This window comes from Oreochromis niloticus, linkage group LG2 (genome assembly GCF_001858045.2).
Source record: "Oreochromis niloticus isolate F11D_XX linkage group LG2, O_niloticus_UMD_NMBU, whole genome shotgun sequence".
In the NCBI taxonomy this organism is placed as follows: domain Eukaryota; kingdom Metazoa; phylum Chordata; class Actinopteri; order Cichliformes; family Cichlidae; genus Oreochromis; species Oreochromis niloticus.
This window is the reverse complement of record NC_031966.2, coordinates 23247858-23269883: the sequence shown is the minus strand read 5'-3', so window position 1 is coordinate 23269883 and position 22026 is coordinate 23247858. Positions and strand designations below refer to the sequence as shown.

General features: G+C 39.4%; 1 protein-coding gene across 1 annotated transcript in view; it reads right to left on the bottom strand.

Moving 5' to 3' along the window:
• Positions 1-9488: 9488 nt before the first annotated feature.
• Positions 9489-22026, bottom strand: part of diaph1 (diaphanous related formin 1) — a 95468-nt gene continuing 82930 nt past the window's right edge. Inside the window, 2 exon segments of the mRNA XM_013271015.3 lie at positions 9489-11939; positions 19841-19930. Of these exon segments, the coding sequence (XP_013126469.2) occupies positions 11752-11939; positions 19841-19930 (278 nt within the window). The 3' untranslated portion in view covers positions 9489-11751.

Here is a 22026-nt window from a genome sequence, read left to right as displayed (position 1 = left end):
ACAGTCTGAGGGGTTCCATGTGGACACGAATATTCTTTCAACTTCAGTCATCTTTTACTGCAACCGACTTCTCATGCGAAGGTCTGGGATAGTTATCTTAACCCAACCAAAGAATTACACCAACAAAACCAAAAAAAGACTAGGATTTACAGATCATGAGTAGCATCTACTACAGAATAAATACTACTCACCCACCATAAACATCCAGTAGGATCCACAGAACACCTCCAGTATTTCAACATTGCATATCTTCTATTTCGTGGTGCTATTAATATACATGACTACATTAAAAACTAATGACAAACACTGTTGGAAAAACAAAAATCAACAAACAATGAGGTCAAGGGAAAAAAATAAACAACAAAATAAATAGAATAACTATCAGAAGTGTCTACAAATAAACAATCATAGAAAAATTAATTTAAATGAACCCAGTCAAGGAAATCAAGGATTTTAGTACCTGTTTAAGTACCTGTTTGTTCTACACTGGGGCACACAGTAACAGCAAGCTGAGAGCAACTTCCCGAACACAAGAACATGGCCTCAATGATTAATAATGTTTCTTGCCTTCTTTATCACCTAATTTTCCCAGAGAGAACACAAATCTCTGCCTGACCCCCATAATTTTGAAGCAGGTGTTAACAGTGCTGCTGAAGGAGTTTCAGCAATAAAACAAATGTCCCTACCATCAGTAGTTTTTACTAAATATATAAAAGGAATTTGTGAAAGTATACCCACTGCCTATGTGCATGTGAGAGGGAAAAATTTAAAAAATGAGGCAGTAGAGTGAACACTATGGCCAGTGCATGTGGCTGTATAACCTCTGGTGCTTATTAATATTCTGTTTGCATCACCTTTTCACACTGCCTGCAAAGCAGACTACTCTCTCTCTCTCTCTCTCTCTCTTTCTCTCTCTCTCTCTGTGTGTGTGTGTCCCCCTTAAATCTGGGGTGGAAAGACATCCACAAAGACATTATGATCTGGTGGGATGAACCATGCGTTGGATTTTGAGCACAAAATGAAATGAAAATTGTGGACTGCATGTGATGTTACTGCTAGTTATCATGGCAGTAGCAGAAACAGTTTACTTCTGTGCTATTACTAAAGATAATGAGAGGAAAGATGCAATGGATGGTAAGCAAGAAAAGTGAAGAACGATAAGAAGGTCAAAGCTGACAATAAGAACAGTTCTTCTCTCTGGGTAACGCCTCAGGCTAGGGGCTGCTTAGCAACCATCTGGACACCACCAGTTTTGAGGAAAACGTGTATTTTCCAGCCAGTTGGTGAGGGTTCTACACCAAAACCCTTCTTGTGATGCCAACTACTCTGAAAATACTCACCATTTTACTCTCCGAGCTGTTGAAACTGGGAAAAGTGGGCGCGGTAGAGAATATTCTCTACCGCTTCGTAGATAGTTTGCTAATGTTTGCAGGCACGCCAGCATCCAGTGGTTGTCAGAGGGTCACTGATCAGTGTCTAGGCCTGCGTGAATGTGGCTCCAGCAATCACTCGCAGTCGAGGCATACACATCTTTCCTCTCACTACCAGTGGTTCCCAAAAGGTCTCTAGGCCTGTGTGACAGAGGCCTAAAATATGAGCAGATATCAAAACTTTTCTCTAAACAACAACAAAGAAACCAGTTTCAGACAAAGCATTCTTTACAGAAGCCCCATCTGCTTCATAATGGGATTTAATGCTTAGGTTGTCTCCATTTGGACAATGTCTTAAGCTCTGAAACGGAGCGGCACACACAAACGCCAAAGTCAAACACAGTCATGCTGATATGGAGGACTTGCTGACAGTTCTTCTAGCAGAAACATCACATTGTTTTTGCACAAACCATACTTCACTTTCAGATGAACATGAAAAAAAACCCGAGCAAAATCACTTGGCAGGTATATCCTCAGATGGACAGAGAGAAACGAAGGAATGGGATGTGGAAAGCTAAATGGGTGGGGGCGACTGAATATTCACATTGTTTGAAAGGCATGGACACTGAAGGAAAGAGAAACAACAGACACAACAGAAAAAAAATGGACTCCAATTTTGACACAGATTTCATTTGCTTCAGGGTGACTACAGGAGGTGTGATGATGGCGATGTCACTCAGCGGTGTGATGGCACAGCCAATCGGTTGACACTCCTTTGCCCATGTTAATTGTCTGCTAATTGTGTGTCACATGGAGAGTGTTATACAAGTAGCCGAGAAATTTGATCAAGGGGATATCATTAAGACATGATAGCCGAAGCAGGGAGGCCGAATGAAGCAGACAGCAGCTAAATGCGCAGATGTGTATTTATGCACTGGGTTGTAGGCAAATGCAAAATAATGCAAATAGGCACTTTTTACTCCATATTCAAATATGTACTATAACCTCACGCATTCACATGCCATCATTCAAAAGCACCAGAGAAGCCCTTTTTGTTTTTTTGCGTTTCACCAGTCACTCAAACTGTTTCTGTGGAGTTTAAATGCCACAGTAGTGTGCATTTCTCTCCTGAAGCAGCAGGAAAATTGAGAAATGGCCAGTCTAAATAACAGTTCTCAGAACTGGAGACAGAAAGAGGGAGCTGTGGAGTGTACAGCCAAGTTAAAGACAAATGAAACACTTATTTCAGAGTCCTGGCATGGTGATGTTAGTAGCAGCCAGAGATATGCAAACACACACACACACAGGCAGAAACTTCTAGGTCAGGAGAAGAGAAGGAATGAGGAAGCAGTGGGGGAGACGATACAGAAAATAAAAGCTAATATGCTCTCTGAATGTAAATTAATTGTTTTGTTTTCTCCACAGCCGAGGTCACATCTACTCTTCTATGTAACACTCCCTCCCTCCCTCCTCCTACAGGAGGCAGAGGGGTGGCAGATACGCTCAGAGGTTCACTTTGCTACCTGGAGACCGACAGTCTCTGTCGTCCAGCCAATCAGAGGCTGTGAAAAACAGCCTCCCGCTCCTCAATTGGTCCACTGCTCCCGGGAAACCATTCCACTATCAATGGCTGTGTCATTGTGTCGTCTGGCAGTGCTGAAGCCAATTATACTGCCCCCTTTCTTTGTTCAGACCTCTTTTCTCCAGCATAACCTCTTCACGCATATAAGGGCATAGACAGACAGGCACACACACACACACACACACACACGCAAATCTCCCCCGACTCCCCAAAATGTCACAACAACAGCCTGAGGGAGTCTGGGAATCAGGGGGACTTGAATCTCATAACAATTAGACATCACTACAGATCAAATCACAAATAAGCTTATATCAATACACTGGACTTAACTAGAATAAGTTAACCCTTTAAAAATACGTTCTTAACCTAATAAATAATACAAATATTTTCACTTAAAGTGAGGTAAATGAATATGTTGTTTTCGTAATGGAAAAATAACACAACAGCCAGCTTATAAACACATATATGTTTATATATGTTTTATACATATAGGTGTCCAGTAGCAGCAGTTTTAATTGTTGATTTGATTTCAGTTATGTAAAAATGTTCAGCAGAAATAATTGAGCAGCAGCTTTGTGGGTGAAAATGTCTTGTTGATGCCAGAGGTCAGAAGCAAGTGCACAGCCTGCCTTGAGCTGATGGGAAGCCTACAGTAACTAAAATGACCACTTCTTACAACCAAGGTATGCAGAAAAGCATCTGTAAATGCAGAATACCTTTAACCTTGAAGCAAATAACTACACTGGGCGTCTCTCCTGTCAGCTAAGATTTGAAAAATGTTTGCTAGTTTGAGCCACAACTTCTGCTGTTACATTTGGATGGTAGGGTCGGAATTTAGTGTAAACAACATGAAAGCATGGCTCCAAACTGCCTTTTATAAACAGTTCAGACTGGTGGTGGTGGTGTGATGACGTGGGTGATATTTTCTTGGCACACTTTGGGTCCCTTAATATCAACTGAACACATTTAAACACCACCTGAGTATTGCTGCTGACAATGTCCATCCCCTTGTTACCACGGTGGATCAGTCTAGTGATGACTGCTTCCAGCAGTAAAGCAACATCGTGGTTGTGGAGCTGACAAATGTGCAGCAACTGTGTGATGCTAGTTTACAACAACTTTTTGGATCTGTACCATGTAGAATTAACACAGTTCTGAAGGAAAAAGAGGGTCCAATCTGATACTTGCAAGGTGTGCCTAAAGAAGTGCCCTGTGAGTGTATATTTGAGCTTTTATCCTGCTGCACCTTGTTTGTGAAAACTGATCATGATTCACACTGGAGAAAAATTGAAGCTTTATTGATTAAGTTATGATCTAATAACAGAAGATAACATAGTTTCACAATTAAAACAAAAAATAAAGGGGCCTAATCAGTCAGAACAGGTGGACCTGTAACAGACAAATATGAAACAGTGACCAAACTATGCAGACTTGCTGCTGTAGCGTCACAAATGTTCTGCCCTATTGCAGTGAAACTTTAAGCTACAGCCAAACCTACGTCACTGCTGACGTTCTTCCAGATCCTCATGGCTAAAAATGAACAGAATATGGTAGCATGTTTATGCAACTATGTGCGATGCATAAACACAGTCACAAGCATGAGTGCAACAGAGCATAACACACATTCAGACACACCCACAGAAGATGGCAGTTAAAGTCTACATCCACTCTTATCTAGGATGCAAATATGTCAGACTAGAGTCAACAAACATGCGCACACAGTGGGGCCAAAGTCCACAACACACACTAACACACAGCCAGGTTGTCTATTCTTAGACACTCCCACAATGCTGTCATTTTACGCAGCTTTTTAATCGGGCCACCTTTTGCTTTTGTTCGACTCCTAATCACTGTTTATTTCAGTTTCCCAACTTCTTTCATATGGTCTTCTATACATTCTTCATCTTATTCCTTGTCCAACTCCCCCATGCACTCTCCATGTCTTCCAAACGGTATGCTGCTGTGTCCTACTTGCTACATAAAGCATCTGTTTGTACAGAGCTTTCCCCCCTCATTGCTTTTAAAAGCCTTATTATCCCCATCATCTTATTCCAAAAGACTTGAATGCTTTCATTTTTTAAAAACAATGGACATCAAGAGAAAAGGTTCAGTTCATATAAGGACAGAATTTAAAGTAGGTTCATGCTTGTATGCAGGGAAATGTACAGTGGAGAAAAGGGGAGCAAATGAAAGAAATTGCATAAACCACAAATAGTAAAGAGCTTAAAGGTGGTGGTGGTGGTGGTGGGGATGTATGAACTTATGAACTCATTAAAAGAAGTCTGTTTTAAAGTTAAGATTAAACATCCACAGTGCAGTTATCCCCACAGACAAACTACCAAAACATTATAAACACATGAAGATAAATAGTACTGAAAAACTGAGAGCTACAGGCCTGGTCCGATTTGATTAGGATCAGATGTGTTAGAATAGCTGAGCCTAACTCTGTGTTCAAAGAGACAGGAAGTGTGACCAACACACACACACACACACACACACATGCGGAAACAAAGAATGGATGCACAGGTTTTTTCAATTCATTTTCTTCTGTTGTCTTGAGTCAGAATTGTTACTGATCTCTGGTCTACATATGTGTGCGTGCACAAAGAATAATCCTAAATTAGATATGAGACTTCCTTTCATCTCATTAAACCATACAACATTATATTATATAACAAACAAACAAAGAGGGTTATTCAATACACATCATCATTATCAAAAGGAAATATAAATAAATATCTGTCAACAAATCACCCATGTCCAAAAACTTGCAAAATTCACATAATTTTGCAAGTTTACGCAGTATAACAGTACCTTAGCATTAAGTAACTTCTCCATCAGTTGTCTTTGCAACTTAAAATGTTCAAATGAATTCAATTAAACAACAACAACTTCTTTAAAAATTTAACATGGAAAGTTTCAATAAATGAAATGTCTTCATGGGCCCACACTCTGACCCATACAACAATACAGCTAAGACCAACTCGTCAAACAACCGCCAGTAAATTTCAACAGATAATCCCAGATCTCCAGTTTTAGTTAACAAACTACAGTGAGCTTTCCAAGCCTGCCCCACTTGTTTTTTTAAAAGCCTGTTTCAAGTGATTATTGTAATTGACACCAAGATAAACATAATCATCCAATTCATGTAATACAGAATTTTCACATTTAAAGTCAAGGAACTTTTTAACTTTATTACCAGTCAACACAATATTTTTCTACTGCATCTTAAGTCTTCTGAAGCTGTGTTTCTGATTCTGACAATACTACAGTGTCATCTGCATACAGACGGACAAAAAGTCTTAGACAGACCTCGACATCCTCATCACCTATTTCCATAATAAATTTCACAGCCAGAAATGATAGCCCATTATAATATCACGCATGACTTAGCATTTTGGTATAAATTATACAAAACTGTATAAATTCTCCCATTTATATCTGATGCAAATTAACTTTTGGCATAATAGGCTTCTTTCAACCAAATCACAAGCTTTGTTGTAAATAATAAAAGTGCAATATAGTCGGTTCTTATAGATGCCACATAAATCAATTACAATATGTAAAACAAATATATGACCAATTGTTGAGTAACCCACCCTAAAACCACCTTAATGACCTCCCAGTAAGTCCACTGCACATTTTGATAAGTAGTCAAACACTCATTAATTACTTAGGTAAACAGATTTCCAAAACAACTAAGTAGCTTAATCCTTCTGTAACTTTCTGTACAGGTCCTAAAACCTCTATTCATATACAAAGGTTTAATTATTTCCGTTGTCTAAGTTGTTGGTATAATGCCTGTCCTCAACACCAAGTTAAACAATTTGGTGACCAATAAAATCAAGTCTTCAGGACTAGTATTTATATATTAATTGAAAATCAAATCACAACCACCTGCCTTATTATACTTTAAATGTTTTATCTGAACTTTGACCTCTTCTTTAGAGAAAAAGTAATTAATAAACTCATTAGGTGAACATATATTGTCTATAAAATCAGACAAATTAATATCACACTCATTTAGATGTTTAATATGTTCACAGAACCCCTCTACGGTTATTCCATCACAGGTATCTGTAGCAAAACGGTTCCTATTTATTATCCTCCAATACCCTTTAGTATCCTTAATTTCGAGTGTAGTCAGCTGCATATTAATTTCTTTCTAATAACGGTCTTAAAGCAGGGTCTGGAACTTATTAGGTTTCTAACACTTCCCTAAGTCGTTGCCTTAACGCAATTCCTTCTTTCCTTCTTACACTCAATGTTAAACCAATTCTTACTTCGTCTTCTCTTCATAATAGTTACACTAGCATTTTTCAACATACCAAATCAAACCTCTGCAATTTTATATACATCTTCAAGCTTTGTTACTAGTGAATCCATTTTTTCTCGATTAACAATCATATCCTCAATTGCATCCAATTAATTTAATGTATTGCTAATTAAACTCTGATTTAGACTATCAAGAAAATCTTTTGTCTGGTCTGGCCCCCATGATTCTTTAAATTTATTTTTTCCTTACTGGTACTTCATTTGTAAGCTCAACACAGATAGGACAATGCTTATCAGATGACAATATATCCAAAAATATCAACTTCAAAACCTACCACATAAGGGAGAAATGAGGATGACATAATTACATAATCAATAACACTGCTATCACTGATGAACGGAAGTTGAGGCCTTCTGGTTACATTATCAGAGCCAGTTAATGAGACTACAGGATGGCAGTGTCAGCTCTGGTTTGTTAAACTGCTAAGACTCTCATTCACAGAGCACAGGAGAGTTGAATTCTCCAGGTATTTCAACATGAAATTAATTCCAAAAACAGAACTCATTATATTCTCAAAGTCTCTGTGACACAGCATTCAGCAGATGCTCCAATTAAAGTGAAAAGCAAGCTAATTTTGTCCAGATGATGAATGTTATTTTTCACATCTGGTAGCATTAAAATGAAGATCTACACAATATTAGTACAGTGGTCCCAGGTATTTAATGATAAGCCCTCAGAGTTTTGAACTAAACTCCTCCAGTCTCCACATTGAGGTATACTACAGACTAACTAAGGCTCCATTCAGCTTTTTACTAGAAAATTTATGGACTAATAAAGTTCATCATCTTTTTTGGAAGGTTGACTTGTACACAAAGAAAGCGATAAAACAGAACTCACTTTTCAGATGGATTTAAACCCCAACACTATAGTATAAGATTGATGCCTTTTTCTTTGTTTTAAATAAAACGCAGATGCTCAGGATTCATCCTGAACAGGCTGTAACCAACGAGGATATCCTGTCAGTGAAATATGAAGGAGAAATGGACGGAAAGAAAAGGGGAATCAATCAGTCGTGTTACAGAACAAACGGGAAACTACTTCAGCTGTTTTAGCAGGCCTACATCTGAATAACTTGTATGATACAGATGAATTTTTAAGGCATTCCCCCACACCAGGCCACTCATAGGAGAAGATCAGTAGAAGTCATAACTTATAGTTCACCTCCGTAAGTCAGTACTGGTGTCCAACAGAAAATGAGATTGAGATACAAGCTGGTGTTCTTCCTCCCAAGGCTTTAGAGTCGCCATCTTAGAGGGAAACTCAACTGATGTCGTACATGAAAGTCTGCTTAGAGGTCTTCACATGTCCTTGTCTTGCTGAGGCCATGGAACATCTAATGACACAACACAGAATATACCTATCAATGGCAAAACAGTTCTCTCCCATTTGGGTTCCTGTTTATAGGCAAACCCCTGTGTAAGTGTGGTATGGAGGAGGTTATGTTTGGATTAACAGAAATAGTTGGAGATGTTTATTCTGTCATTATATTTAATAAAAAAAATCCCACAGTTTAATAATAATATAAAAACCGATAGAGGGACGGGAAGAAGTAGTAAACTTGACAGATCTCTCTCTGGTTGGAGTTTTATTAGGACTAAATGATTCAATTTAAGCTGCATTGTGGTGGAATAAAACTTTAACATGTGAATGAACAGAAAAAAATAAATACTCTGTTCCTGCAGCGTCACTTCCATTACTGACAGCATGGTGCTGGTTTAAAACACAAATAAAAACAGGGTGCAAAAAGGGACCCCCTTCAAAAAAACAAAAACAAAACAAAACATGACATCAACTGTCCTCTGCATCTTTAAGACACACAGAGATCTTGCCGTGTACTGGCAATTTTAGCAGTATACTGTTGGAAAGTTTCTGTGGAAACCCTGAAGCCATGGAAAATCCTGGGACGTATCTGTAAAAATAACTAACTCCACTGTTTATTCATTCTTTTGCTGCTTTTTGGCAATAAAATTGCAGTATCAGAGTGCAGTGCCTGTCTGATGCTTTACTGCACAATGTGTGTGTTTACATCAGGAGGAGAGGGAAGGAGCGGAGGAGATAAAGTAGCATCGGCCAAAGTGCACCGAAGAGAGTTTACTTTGGCAAACATACAGGAATAGAACCAAGCTGGAAATTACACCAACAGACTGTTACATAAAAGAGTGACATAATGAAGAAAAAAAAAAAAAAAAAGACACACCGATAAATTACTTAAGACATTTTTAATAATAGTTCAGCGTAACAAACAGGACAACTGGGTGCATTGTTATATATCCATACAGAAATCTCTGAAAAAAAAAATTACATTAAAATAATCAATCGTTTAAAATTCATATAGAAAACAACATCTTTAAAAAAAAAAAAAAAAAAAAAAAAGTTGTTGAGAAAAGGAAGAACTCAAATTTGCAAAAATATTCCAGTGACATCGTTTACCTCCTAATTTTCCCTTGCTCCTCACTTCAAAAACATTCGTTTTTCAGGGTGCATTACACACAATCAACCTACAGGTATGCACTTGAAGTCATGGGCAGAATATTGCAGACATAAAACAGCAACCGTGTCGACCACTTAAATACAACTACGACATATTTGTGCTTGAGATGAGGCGCAACAAACTATTTGTTATTCTCAGTGTTACTTGATTAAAAATGAAGCACCATCAGTGGAGGTGCTCCAGTGCTTCATCTTATTTCTTTTTATTGTGTTTAATTACCATTTAGTCCAAAGACAGCACTTTCTTATAGGAAGATGGAATTAACAATGCTAGTGATGTCATGAAATGCTGAAGTTTTGGAGCAAAAAGGATTTTTCTCAGTCATCACTGCCATGAAGCACTGACCTTGAACCAGCAGGTTTATTGAAGAGCGTGCGAGGTGTGCCAGCGGTTTGTACATCCTGAGACTGGCTAGGTATCAAGTCTGGGGAGCGTGCTACAATAATGTGCTTGCATAGTAATAAATATTGCATGGAGCAGCTTACATCGTCTCACCAGATTCCTGTCAAATAGCACACCACAACATCATGGCAACATGTATGCTGATGGCTGAATACAAATAGAAACGGGGCCAGACATTCAAAAACTACTGCTGCAGTTCAGTGGGAGGGAGAAACACACACACACACACCCACCCACACACACACACACACACACACACACACACACACCTCTCAGCAGTTTTTGGGCAGTTTTCCAGTGCGCTTTATCTTCAGCAGAAAGACCAAAACGCTGCTCATGAAACCTAGCATTTATGACAGCATGGTCGGTACCGTACAGTAATTATGGATGGCAGTACACACAAACCTACAAGCACAAACACACACATGTAGGAAGCTGACTAAATATAGGCAGCGACTTCACACAGACTTTTTCATATACAAACACACAGGCATGTAAACTGCTCAGGCTGGGTGTGTATGGAAACACCCTCTGAAAAAGCAATATTTGTTTTGGTTGGACTCTGTGGAAGAACAATTTTGCTCTCGATTATCTTGCCTTTAGATTTTGTGTGAATAATCATGTTCATGTTTCATATAAATGATATGGGCACATATGGTAACAGACAAGTTTATATAATTAATCTCTCCCTTTAATCACATGGACACCCGTGCGCTATGCCCTTTCTCGCTAAAGAACATGCTGAAATATAAACCCAGGTGATAACTGCTGTTGATGAGGTGTCAGACAGGACCAGTGCAAACTGTGACCGGATTAAACCCAGAAGTGAAATGATAAGACTGGATTTCTATCAGTTGGCACTTTGAATAATACAGTAAAATGATTACAAGCAGTAACATATGGAATATCAAATAATTACAAAGAAAATTGTTTCATCTCTTTAAAAACAGAAAACATCAACAAAAAACAGAAACAGCGCAAAGTGGTCTTGGCTGGAACATCCTGACAAGATGATGCAGGATGTGCCAAAATCCACACATTCTCAGTCTAAATCTGGGAATAACCAAAAAAAGAAGGGGAAAAAAGATAAAAGAAACAAAGTGGATCCTCCTGAGTAAGTCTTTGGAATGGCTAAAGATGCCCTTTGAGTGACAGGTGAACCGAGTGATGTAGAAATAAACAGAAAAAAAATAAACATGAACACCTTATGTGCATGTGATGGAAAAAGCAATTCAATCTTTATGACAGTGTCCGAGTTCTCAAGGCTGGTGATGACCATGCAGAGGTTGAAACTGAGGTGAGAGCAGCGCCCTTAAGTTCTGCATCTCTCTGTGGTCTCAAAAGACAATGCTATTCTAAAAGACGGTCCTTTTAAGACATTTGTGGAAAAGAAAGCAGATCTTTATTCAGTAAACTAATAGCAGATGATTATTGGCCCCTGGAATGCCTAAGAAAGATAAATCTGACTTTAGATAGACTGGCTGGTATGGGTTAAAAAAAAAAAAAAAAAAAAAAAAAAAAAATCAAAACTAAACATAAAGAAAACAAAAACAAACTTCTACCTGGGTACCTAACTAGACCGAGAAGCCGCAGCCTCAAGCAAGTCCTCTAATGACTCTGCTCCTTCTAGTTTTGGCTCCACTTTATCATCTGACTTTAACTTTTTTGCAGAAGGTTTACTCGATGAAGGCTTATCTTCCTGCATCAGCTCTTTGGCCAGAATGTTGGTCACCGCATTTCCAGCTCGTCGGTGGTTGGCTGACAAGAACAAAGAAACAAAGACAACACAACAAAGTCAGACATCATTTTAATCATACCAAACCCATAAGGAATATCAGCGCATGCCATGAGGTGACATATCAGATAAATACCATGATGAAATCAGCAACCATTCTGCAAATGCAATCACAAGTATGTACCTATAATAACCCACACACCCACACCCACACACACACACACACACACACACTACTCGTGTATGTGGATTAGCGTCATATTTGGAGCAACTCACTTCTAATGTCAGATTACTCACAACATGGTCTTAAGCAGTGAAAAAACTGGAGAAAGAAGTGTAGAAATGTATGGAGGAAGGACAAGCAGGATGATGAAATGCAGAAATGGAGTATGTGTGTGTAAATGTGAGGAAGGGAGAGTAAAAAGGGGTAAGACACCATGAAAAGCAGGATGATTCATACTGTGGGAAGATTAAAGAGCAGGGATGAATGAAAATGAGACGGAGAAGAAGGAACTGAGTCAGATGAGGAAAAGCTGCAAGGGGATGACTTGAAGTGACACAAATAGGAAGTTATGCATAAATTATTTATATACATGAGGAATACTGGAAGCAAAGAGAAGAGCTTAGATACACAGGGACAGACAGAGAAACAGAACAAGCGTGACAGATTGTGCCCTGAGGATGCTTGCGTTTTTATTCTTCTACCTGCTTACCGTTTTTTCCCTTTCCTCCCACACAGGCACCAGCAGCAGCCTGGCTTTATCTCTCATTCCCTCACTCTATCCTTTAGCACTCCTCACTCTCAAGTGTGGGAGGACAGCTGTGCAGCAGCAGCCATTTTGAATTATATAGGTCAGTGGGAGATTGTGTTTGCTGTTATTTTATGCTTGATGTTTATTCAGAAACTCCAATCCTCAAAAAACATCCATAAATCCACACGTGAATGTAATGTTGACGAGACAAAAAAAAAAAATGCAGATTAATCCAGCACACCAACAGGCACACACATGCAAATTAATCATGGCAGCACATACAACATATCGAGACTTGTTGCATGGTTCTCACAGGAGTAGAACAAAAAGCACCACAAAACACACACACACACACACAAAGTTACCAAGCAGGTCTCCAGAACTAGTTGTGACAAAGACACAATTGAGTCTGGGGAGAAAGAGGAGAAGGAGTATTTGTAGATTTAGGCTTGACTTGTCTTCTTTGTGAGTCTCAGCTGGTCTGAGCAGCACACAGACAGCTAGTGTGTCAAATTATCACCTTACACCCTTTCCTATGAGATTTCTCCCCTGTCATAAACACCGGGTGCACTTTATCTCCTCCTCAGTGTACTTTCATACTTCCTCCGTCTCTATTTTTGTCCCTCACTTATAAACTTACTAATTAGAAATTATGCAAATGATCCAGAAACCAAGTGTAAGTGAGTGTGTGTGTGTGTGTGTGTGTGTGTGTGTGTGTGTGTGTGTGTGTGTGTGTGTCCTATGCTGAGCTTGTCCTAAAAATTCTAGCCTACAGAGAAAAGCTCTTCAAAGGCTGTCAGACCTAGCTCCTTGCCTCTCTCATCCTCCTCCACTTCCCTCCTGAGAGAGAAGACAGAGAAGAGGAGGAGAGAAGAGGCGATACGAGTCAGGATGAGAACGTTGTTATATTGGAAGCAGGATGAGAAAATGTGAATGTAGACAGAAACCTACTGATTGAAGTATGGAGAAGAAACTCTGAAGCTAACTACATTTAAACATAGTTAACATGTGTGAACTAATATGTGTAAGGAGTGAATACATGAACAGACTGAAGTTTTAAAAAGAACATCAAAGTATTTTTAAATATAACATAAACACAAGTAATAAAGGCTGGAAATCTACATGATATATTGAAATGTTTTCAATTATAACCCAAACCTAATGAGTTTAGTGGGCATTCCTTTCTTCCCACTGAACACTGCTTAGAAGAACTTCTGATGCCACTCTGGTTTTACCCAGAGCCAAAAGAAGATCAACACAATTATATATAGTTTTCTTCTCAACCAGATTTCCATGATGGATGTTTTTGTTCATGAAATGGTCCAACATGGCATAACATGCAAAGATTTCTGCCACAAAGTAAAAACAGATAAATATGCAAATCTGTGTCAAGATGTAAGTGAAAAGATCTTACTGTTTAAAGCTTTCAGATCCAAACTACACAAAGAGATATTCAATTCTCCATGACCAATCAGATCAACAAATAAAAAGCAAACAACTGATTTCACGTGTCAAGATTAATACTGTGAAAACAGCTGTTCGATATCTCATAGATCTCTGGAAGGAGCTGTTTCAAGCGTGAGAGAAAACATGCAGCATTTTTTTGATACTGAAGCATATCAAAGAGTTAAAATCTCTCACAAGCCTTCATACTTTTCAGAAATGCAACAGTCCTTCACCAAATGCCATTATAAACTAACAGGAAGTTTTCAGCATGTGTGTTGCATAAACATACTAGATCTGATATTGACTAAATGATCCATGCAACTGTTATGAGGGCTGGTTGTTACAACAGGAAATGAGATATCAGGACTTGCACAAAGACTGTTTTGGGGTTTATTTACTGATGGGTGTAAGATTGAATTTGTGTGTTTGGACACAGGAGGTTGGTCAGTGGCACAAAAAGCATAGTGAAAGATCATCTGTAACAAATTACACCGCAGGAGTCTTAATAATGACTACCCGATTAACATAAGAATGCTTTGTTGTACAGTGCATACTGCTGCCTTTATGAGGGGAAAATAGAGAAACAGGAAGGAAAGTGATGAGAGGATTTGCAGACGGGCAAGTGTAGGACAGATGGAGAGGAGACTGTAACATGAACTAGCTTAGCTCTTTTGTTAAGGTAAAAATATCACCCTTATCGCTCATCACAGATTTAACTACCCGACTATAAAGAGTATGAAATCCATATGGTGGTATTACAAGGGAGCAGCCATCTTCACACCCTTTGTTGACTGTACAGAATCTTCAGAAAAACCACAGTCACAATACAACATGGTGCCACATGTAGGATGATGGTGTGTTTGCAGATGCAGACTAGACCTCCATCAGTTTCTCAAACTTAGCAGGGACTTGTATCGCCCTCCTCAGGTTGCACTATGTAACACAGCGCTGCTCTGCAATAAAGTACTGTGGGAAAAGTGACGTCATCTGGCACCACTAGTGGCTGTGGGTTAAGTATTGATGCACAAGCTTGAATTTTAGGTCACTGTCAACTGGTGCATACTGGTGTGGTCGACCTTTATTGCCTCAGTGGGTATTAAGCAAGCATGTGACCTCACCAGTTTTCTAGTTATGGCTTGACATTGATATTGATGAGCACCCTCCTATTGCTCTAAATTGTCTCACTACAATGACTGCGTGTGTGTTTGTGAACATCTGTGAAGGGGTATTTTTCTGTTTTTGTAGGAGTGGACCGTCTGTAGAGCTGGCGTGTGCCTCTATTGTTGCTAAGCCCTTTATGCCTGTCTCTCTGTTGTGATTGGTGCTTTGTCAGCTAGTTGCTACTGTGATTGGTTGCTCTAGGAGGGGTCATGACCCAGCAGATGGGTTTCTTGTGTGTCCACAGACACGTCATTCCTCTACTTAAATGGCTCTGAACACAACGAAATTAGCCCGATGTATCCAAGCTGTCTACGTTTCTGCAAAGTAACAGACAGACGCTGAGCTAACAATCTAAAGCTCAAACCAAAACACTGATAGTGCTACATGCAAGTCAGTCTGTCTTCTGGAATCAAATTTGCCAGTTTGAGTGCATGTATTGGTATGCAAACATCCATGTGTGCCTTTGTGTTGGCATGCGAGCATCTGGTGTGTGTGTTTGTTTAAGAAGGGGATAGACAGACGGAGGGCAGACAGCTGAGGATCCCCCATACAGTCTGCTCATTCTACGCAGCCAACACTCCCACATGGACAAAGTGAGCTGAGGTACAGGTCAAAGGTGATGAGTTTTATAGCTTCCACAGCCTCGTGGCTACCCATTCAGTCACGCTGTGAAAAAATGAGCGTGACAACACACTCAATACGTCCCCTTAGTAATCTTTTAAAACTGAGTTTGTGACGTCTACAGTTGCAGCAGCTGTAAGGGTAGGAAACAAAGAGAAGAGGAGGGAGGAAGGTCTCCACAATAGCAATCAATCAATAGCTCCATAGACAAAAACAGTAAACAAAAAATAACATTTTTGAGCACTGTTGTATTTCAAAGACAAAAACAGTAAACAAAAAATAACATTTTTGAGCACTGTTGTATTTCAACTAAATATTTTTATATAAGTATAAATCTTTGTTATGCATTGCAAAGAGTATGTGGTGTTGTTGCCACATTTTCAAATATGATCTATAAACACCAACTCTGTTGTAATGAGACAGTCTTTCATGTACTTTTCACAAAACCCAAACTTTTTTCTCTATTATCTGCCAATAACTGCAAAACAGATAAATAACTTCAGTAAGTTAGCAGTGTAGAAACCCTACAGCCATGTCGAAATTCTTTCTGTACCTGCAACAGTAATGACTGAAACTGAACCAATAATGTTAGACTGGTAGCAGTTACTTTTATTCAAGAGTAAAGATGGAAATCTAGACATGAGTATAGATAAAGTAAATATCATTAGACTACAGTGGCTTGTGTTACGACAGTGAACAAGCCTGAATGACTTACAGCCCCATTACATATTTTATTTTGTTTAATGAAGGGCAATCAATGCACTATCTTAAGTCTATCTGCAGATGAGGGCTACATCTGGCAAGAAGAATATAATGTAATTCACTGTGCTTTACATTTGAACAAACAGTAAAAACTTCAGTATTAGTAGCATATTTAGACTGAAAGTGAGTAGACACATACATGTATTCTGTCTTATTTATTGTGGCTTTGATTATCACTTTTCAGTGTTAAGCTAATCAAGTTTTCTTTGCCTCAGTCCCTGTTTCCCATTCAAAAAAAAAAATTATGAAATCAGGGTGTGTTGCAGCAGGAACTCCTTTTTAGGGTTTAAATGTTGGGCTTCATTGTGACTACATTTTATAACCTAAGAGAAAATACTTTACATTAATGATTGGACCCATTTCATAACATCCGATCTGTAATAACACTATTTGTGCTTTAACTGCAAGGAAAAGAAAATACTTGGAGGCAAAACCTGCAACCAAGTGCCCCACCTACTGGTATTTGTTAATGAATGTCAAAACAAGAGAGGATGGGGGATTTGAGAAACTCAATGATGCCACTTTCATGAGTCTTTACAGTCTTAGATGCATCTACCTCACATTATCTCCCTGTGACAAAGCAATAATGTCACTGTCACATTTTTAAAAAGATTATGAATGACCTTTTCCCAGAACTGCGTTTCCTTAGTGATGTGTTACTACATAACAGAGACAGAAAAAATGTACTTGTACTCTGATTTGTATTTATGTTTTTTCAATTTACCCTGTGTGCAACATTTTTTAAACACATTATACATAACATCTGTGAAGGGGTTATACATGCATACAATATTTTTCCCTGCTCTGTAAGGCTGCCTGTGGCTCCACTGGTGCCAGATATGTATCAGTCGAGCCAGAGTCAGGATGTGCCTCCTACTTCAGCCTTACTAAATTAAGACTTATGACTCAACTGGCTAGTCAAACATGTGTGCACACACATATACACATACAGATACACTTCCTGCTGTGTAGGTGAAAGACTCAAGGCTCTTCCTGGCATTAAGAAGCAAAGTGGGCATAGTGGAAAGGAGAAACCTTTGAATATCAGTCAGGAAAAACTCCTAACAAGGATAAGAATGCCACAAAAAAAAGAAAAAGAAAAAAAAAAGAGCACTGCTTCACACCCTCCACATTCTCCATGGAAAAGCCTGAACTTTGGCAAAACAAAAACAGAAATGACACCACAGGGTAAGAGAGGAGACAGGGAGGAGGGACTAAGCAGAGATGTGATACATCCAGCCACTTATATTTTCCGACAATCTCCTACCACAGAAGTATGTGCAGGGAGGAAAGCTCTTTCCCCCCCCTTTCTTTCACATACACATGTTCAGGTATTTCCTGTTGGGAGTGTGAGGTGGCCCAACAGCATTATGGATGACTGACTGAGCCCTCAAGTGGGCCCCATTCTTTCTTCTCTGCTCCTGCTTCTCCCTTCATTTTAATTTTCACTGCTGTCTCAGCCAGTTTAGTGGTGATGAGCCTGAGCTATTTGTTACTTTATTTGTTTTTTTTCTGCTTTTTTTCCCTTTTTAGTCTGAAAATTACATCTGAGAGGTAACTGAAATGTGGAAAAAAAGAGAGAATAACAACAGCTTAAAAAAAAATAAGGGACAAATATCTATAACCGTATTTATTTGAAAAAGCTATTCTCATTGTACGTAAAACTTGAGATACTCCTTTAAAGTCAGGGAGGTTGGATCTGCCTGACTTCAGATCTTTTTTCCCTGGCAGTCCAATTTAGTACTGTGGTGACACGGAACAGTCACAAAATTTAGGAGGATTTATACAAGGAACAGCTCAGCCCCAGGGATGCTTATTTATTCTACTTTTCACAAACAAAGTGTCTGGAGGAAATTAAAGAATGTTTTGGTTTAACATACACTGATGGTCAAGTAGTTTTTATAGATGGAAGTGGGGTCCAAAAAGAACCCAAAAGTTCTCAATGATTATCAATTCTGAGTCCAAAATAAAGAATTGAAAGAGTTGTATAAAAACAAAAAACAAAAAACCCCCAACAGATTAGTAGAAAGAGAAAAGAGCAGGGTCTACCTTCTGGGTCTGAGTCACATTCGGGACCAGTGCTTCACATCTGGCTTCTATTGTGCAAGGGATCGAGTTGCAAACTCTTCCACAACCCTGCTTATGTGCGAAAACTGAACCCACACAAGAGTGCGTGTGAACAAAAACACACACACACACACACACACACACACACACACACACACACAGGGTCTCTCTAGAGTTTTCTCTTTCTTAGCTAATGGGCAGCTGGACACTTTCCCACTCACATTGTTACACACGAGTTGCCCAACACCAGGAATCATGTTACAAAGTTACTATACTAACAGTTCCTGCTGCCTCACACAAGCCACAGAATGGCAAACAACATAGAAAGGTGGGAGAAAGTACTTTAGTGTCTAATAAGTCAATGAAATTTCATCTGGCACTGGGACAGATGAGTGAGGAGCTAGCACACTACTGGTCTGTCACTTTAAGCTTACTGAACAACATAGCCTGAATTGAAAATCTGTGCAGGTTGTTGTTGTACTTCTGGATGCCCTGGTAATAAGGGAGCAACAAAAGCAATACTCCACTGTATTTGTAACAGCATGGGGGGGACTTTTGCATTTTCTCCTTTAGAAGAGCAAAACATATCTTGACTTGAAGTTGCTAAAGGCACCCATGTCCTCATACTTACAATAACCTACCACAACTTTTGTATTGCCCACTCACGTCAACAAACTTTCTGCCTACGGGCTGGTTTCATTCCCCTCCTACATTCATTATTTATCATATTTTCCTACTCCACCACCACCACACCCTCAGCAGTTGTTTCTCCCTAAAGTATCCTACTGTCCACACCCACCCTTGGCACTCTCCCTCTTCTTTTGTTGTTGTGCCAGCCTCTGATTGCATTGGCTTTGCCCCTATAACCATGGTGAAAGAATATTACCACAACTCAGCCTGTGAGCAGAGCAACAGATGGAACAAAGGCAAAGGAACATAAACAAATCTGTTGTTGTGTTGAGAGAAGATTGGAGACAGAATGGAAAGTGAGATAGAATAAATGAGTCTTATATACCTGTGGAAGAAAACTGAAATCTGTAAAGCAAGTAACGCATGAAACATGGAAACATATGCATGTTTTGTGAAGATTTACTGTTTTGCTTGTGTGTGAGTACCTGCTTGACGTGGTCCTCTCTTTCTCCTGAAAGCAGCACCGGACTGCAGCGCCTCCAACAGGCCATCCATGATACCAGTTTCATCACCCTCTGTAAACACCATCAAAAAGCATAATCAGTAATAAATCAAGAAACGATAGATCAGTATTAATACGTAATGAAGCACTTTAACTTCTATGCATGGCACACACATACAGTTCCATTATAACAGCCTTATTATTTTTAATCAATACTAGCCTTCTAACAACAGGAGAGAGAGACTGGTGCTTTTACACAATTTTCTGTGTTTTTCTAATATAGCACTATACACATGGACAGTGTGGATCTTCACCAGCCACGTGGCTATTTTGGTAAATTAGCTACATTAACCCAGATAAGCAGTGACCTACATCAGCTACTTCCACAGCTAGGGGCTACACTATGTATTTTCAGGGAGACAGCTTCAGATTTACACAACCCCACACTTATTGGAAAAACAGCCACTGAAACCAAATCCAGATAAACAGAATGAATGCATAATTGTGGCTTCCAGTTAAACTGGTACCAACTGGAATTAACCTTTTATCTGTGTAAGTTTACAGGTACAGGTTACATGGGTGGTCTCTTTTTGTTTACAGCTACATTTTCAACAGAGCTTCAGTGTCAGGTGGTAATAAATAAAAGAAGGTGGGCTAAACCAAGCAGGATACCCAATCTCAAAGCAGCATGTGAGAGTACTACTTTGACCATTTTGTGGGCAGCATTCAGTGGCATGTCTCAGCACTCACGCAGATGGCTTTAATTATTTTTGTTTGAACCTGAATGGAGACAGAGGGGTCTGGGGAAGGGCCAGCGGGGTTGGGGGTTAAAGGTTTATGCTGTCTCCCTGTTTGTTCCCCAACCCCCACACCCAAACACAGCTCTGCTCACACGCACAATATTTAATCCTGCAGTAAGCCATGAAGCAGATGGCCTATGGTCTCGCCTGTCACGTCAGAGAAAGTCTCTCTTACACACATCCCAAGACTACCATGGCTCATATACACCCTTTAATGTCCATGTCTTAGAACTGCACACTGGGATCAAAATCCGAGTTTTCTTCTTCAAGGGAAACACATCTGGCAAATTTCCGCTTGCGTCAATCACATGGCTGGCTTAAAACATGCTTGCAAGCACACAAACACACAAATGCATTGCATTGAAGGCACTGAAGGACCAAACAATGACCTAGCTGTGTATAAAACATATTACTGAATTAATGAACATTCAGCTTACAGGCCTAGGGGCCTGTGCTCTCAATAGTATTGAGCAACACTATCAAATCAAAACGCAGTTTTACAAGTTTACTTTGTTAGCAATAAGGGACAGGGACAGGACATAAAGGGGAAACGCAAGACACTGGTTGTCATTGGTACTAAATGGTACTGAAAAGTCAATTAACTAATTATACAATGAAATGGGCCTAAAAAGAATATAAGATTCAATAATGCTACTGATCATAAGAAGCAGAAGGAATACACACATATTTAGTGCTTGACACTAACAGTAAGTTACTGACTAAAGCATGTAAGAACATAAGATGGATTAATTAGGGCAATGGCATTAGACCGTGAGCTCTTAAAGATGTCTCTTTGGATCCGATTTGCAATAAATGCGCACACGCTCTGACACGTCTCACGTCTCTCACACGCACACACAAATACAGCTCCGTCACCACAGCATATAATCTTGTGTAGATCAATAGCACCCCTAATGGATGTTCACACAACAACAAATGAAAATAGAATTGGAAACATTTAGCTGTTGATGATGACAAACGCGCAGATGACAGCATGTTAAAGAAAATCAGTGAGTGGAGAGATCTTTTTTCTAATGTTTTTCTAATGTGCCATGATTCTCTCCATTTTTCACAGTCACCTGCAGTGAAGACATCAGGCAACTCAGGCTTATCCCGTCTCATCCGCTCTTGTGGCTTGCACCTTTCTCCTCTAACCCCCTTTTCTAAGAGACAACAGCAGTCTAATCCCCACCAGAGCATCTGCTGCCCTACTATCCTCCTTCCTCTACCCTCCCCCACACTACTGTTTCCTCACTTGCTCTCTGTGTGGAGCACGGGCACTCCCAGTGGTAGTTCCCATACAAGCATCTATGTGAGGATAAACCAGACATGCAAACACCCTTTGCCACATAGATAAAAACAGTCTCAG